Source organism: Lethenteron reissneri, chromosome 52 (genome assembly GCF_015708825.2).
Source record: "Lethenteron reissneri isolate LAM-NWPU_2019-01 chromosome 52, ASM1570882v1, whole genome shotgun sequence".
In the NCBI taxonomy this organism is placed as follows: Eukaryota; Metazoa; Chordata; class Hyperoartia; order Petromyzontiformes; family Petromyzontidae; genus Lethenteron; species Lethenteron reissneri.
In genome coordinates, this window is record NC_083830.1 from 1,786,154 (window position 1) to 1,789,175 (window position 3,022).

The 3,022-nt window shown below is 50.1% G+C and overlaps 1 protein-coding gene across 1 annotated transcript; it reads left to right on the forward strand.

The window, feature by feature from the left end:
• The first annotated feature begins 651 nt into the window (after positions 1 to 651).
• On the forward strand, positions 652 to 2,578 carry HSBP1 (heat shock factor binding protein 1). Its single transcript, XM_061573280.1, has 3 exons — positions 652 to 819; positions 1,987 to 2,053; positions 2,475 to 2,578. The coding sequence occupies exons 1-3, from the start codon at positions 775 to 777 to the stop codon at positions 2,576 to 2,578; spliced, it is 216 nt and encodes a 71-aa protein (XP_061429264.1). The 5' UTR covers positions 652 to 774.
• The last annotated feature ends 444 nt before the right edge of the window (positions 2,579 to 3,022 follow it).

The window sequence follows — 3,022 nt, forward strand, 5'->3', positions numbered from 1 at the left end:
CCAAATAACTGGTTTAGTACACATGTACTCCATTGCACCTGGAGGTAGTACAGCAAACAATGTTGCTCGCACATGATGTGCAAGCAAAGTGTACCCACCTACTCAAATACCCACCCACAAACTCGCCTTTCAACCCACCAACTCATAGCCACCCATCAACTCCTCCACCCACGTATTCATCTATCCTTCCACTAACTCGCCCACCAACTCATCCGCACATCAACTCACCCATCCACCAACTCATCCATCCACCCCATCAACCAACTCATCTATCCACCCTTCAGCTGATCCACCCACCAGCAAGATGGTGAACGAGCAATTGAAGAGGGGGGTGGACCACTTGGCACCGAATCATCTCTTAATAGTCGCTCTCATTTGCCACACGAGACCACCACCGTCAACATCACCAACAACAACGCTCATCCACCAACTCGCCCCAACAAATACCGGACATCCGTGAAAAATAACTTCACAGATCATCCTGCTGTGTGTATAGATATTCAGATCCACACAATCCGCACGCGGTCGCGTCTACCACGGCGCGCTCATTGGCCAAGGGGCTCGCGAGCCGCTCGACACGACGAGGCGCGCGATTGGTCGGAACCGTGGCGCGTGAGCAGCTCGACGGACCAATCAGACGCGAGGAAACGAGCGCCTCCTCGTGGGCGCGCCCGGCCTAGGAAGTTGTTCGGCGGCGGCGGCGGCATCGGCGGCATCTCCCCCTGAGGCTCATCGAACCGCGAGCGCCTTGAAGCCGCCAAACCCGAGGAGCGGATGGCCGACACCGATTCTAAGTCGGTGCAAGAAGTCGCCACTGTCGTAAGAGCGCTCGCGTTGCCGTTCGTTGTTGTTTTCTCGAAGTAACGAAGCTTTGTTCGGAGTTCAAAGTTCCGTGTTGCGGCCTAGTCGTTGTCGGTGTACACCTACCCCCCCGTCTTGCCTGGCGCTGCGTGCCCGGGGGCCCCGCGCTCGGCTCGGCTGCCTCTGCTAGCCCTTCCTGCTTCGTTATCGATTCTATTAATACGATTTTAATGTGTGTCGTGTTATTGTCGACGTACGTTTGTGTTTAATACTGAGTGAAGAATGCGTAAAAATGACGTTATATGTGAAAGTGTTGGCATTGGTTAACACTGAAGGGGCCAGTGAATGGTGATAGAGCGATGATGTCATGGGGAGTTATTGCAAAATGAAGGTCTAAGTAGCGATGTGGCTACTGCGTTCGTACTAATACTGTACTAACACAATAACAATCACTGTGATAACTCGAATACGGGGATGTAAACAAGTTATGGACGAAGACGTTTGGGTTGATTTGTTGAAGGCATCGGCCTTTGCGATACTTTTCGCGAAATCGCCACTGAATTCTACTCCGATTTCCGCGGGGCCCGCAGCGAAATGAGTAAAACTAAAACACCCCCTGAGCGCTGCTCTCATTACTCGTGGCGATGCCATGCAGCTGGTCACACGACTCTCCCCTTCAACCCACACTGACCAGCCTCTAATCTAGCAGTGGATTGACAGAGAGTAGTGGCGTCTTGCCAGCACGAGACGTTTACATATGTTTTAAAAAATTGCGTGTGTCACAAGAAAAACAATGATCGATAACAACGGGTTACTTTGGGTTTCTGTTTCTAGGACGCGTGTTGGTACGCGCAGTTGCTTAGCAGCAACTAAGTCCTCTACACCAGCGCTGAAAGTTCACGAGGGGTAGGTAGGGGGGGGGGGCATTGTAATGCATTTCGCATTTTCAACTGTTCAAAACCATAAAGCAAAAAACACAAATTTATCTCGGCACTCGTGACGTGCCGTCACGTGCAATGCGGTTTATAACCACTGATTATCAACTGCTCTTTGTCAATCCTCCGCAGCGAGAACGCCTCCCCCACACTGTGTGTCAGTCATGGAAGCTCTTTGAGCCTGGTCCCAGTTGGCCAGCAACACATATTGCAGACGCTGACGCCCTAAATTCTGGAATTTTTGTTGCAGGTGGAGAACCTCTTGCAGCAAATGCAGGAGAAGTTTCAGGCCATGTCGGATCAAATCCTCGGCAGGAATATCCTTCATGTGGAAGTGTTTGCTTCATTAGAGGCAGCAGAAATGTCTCCTTTAGACAAATACGTACTCTGCCTCACGATCGTCATCATCATCACACTCATCAATTTCAAGCAGAATTTTTTTTTATCTTGTAGTTATGTACCTACATCGTGTCCCGTGCTGTCCTGTATTAGTTTAAAGCTTCATTAATGAGAAAAAAACATACATAATTGGTTCTGTCTGTCACACTCGAGGAATGCTTCTGATGTGATTGAATTTTACGTGTAAGTTCTGAACCATAGCAGCGTATACATCTTATACAATTGGGCCTGACCGCACAGTCCTACGATTCGAGCTGTCAGGTCCATCCATGCACGAGTGCGTGCGTGTGAGCAGTCGCTGTGACCGTGTCCTTCCTTAACCGTGGCGCTCGCGCTCACTCGACGAAATGAACTCGCGGATCGACGACCTGGAGAAGAACGTGGCGGAGCTGATGACCCACGTGGATGGGGAGGAGGAAGGGGGCGTGGAAAACAAGGTGTGATGTTACGAGAAGTGGTGGCACGTCGCGTTACGATCGCATGTTTGAAGCAAGCGGGTTTCAAATTACACACGTAATATTTTCAATATATATGTTTAAGTTGTAAAAAAAAAAAATGCAAGTTTTTCTGTGTTTAGGTTTTTTATGAGACCTGTTTCTGTCTTCCCCAAATCTGCAGGACCCAAATTAACGCGGTGCAGGCTTGCAGACCAACGTGCTGGTGTGTTGGCGGCGTTGGTGTATGCTGGGTGATAACACGCACGGTGTGGGACGGGGGAGGGGTGGACTGCTGCATCGCCCTCAGCCGATAGAGAAACTCGTGGAGATCACCTTGCTAGCCGCTTTGCAGCCCTCAAAAGTATTGTGAATTTCGCACACAACGGCAGCTTAGAAGCTCACGAAATCGGTAAATACTCGAAACATTATGGCCGGATAGGGAAAGCAACC

Excerpts from the sequence above, each read along its gene's own strand:
- HSBP1 (XM_061573280.1), top strand. The coding sequence starts at position 775 with ATGGCCGACACCGATTCTAAGTCGGTGCAAGAAGTCGCCACTGTC. Across the intron at positions 820-1,986 it reads TGCAAGAAGTCGCCACTGTC|GTGGAGAACCTCTTGCAGCA; the intron begins GTAAGAGCGCTC and ends TTTTTGTTGCAG. Across the intron at positions 2,054-2,474 it reads GGATCAAATCCTCGGCAGGA|TCGACGAAATGAACTCGCGG; the intron begins ATATCCTTCATG and ends GCTCGCGCTCAC.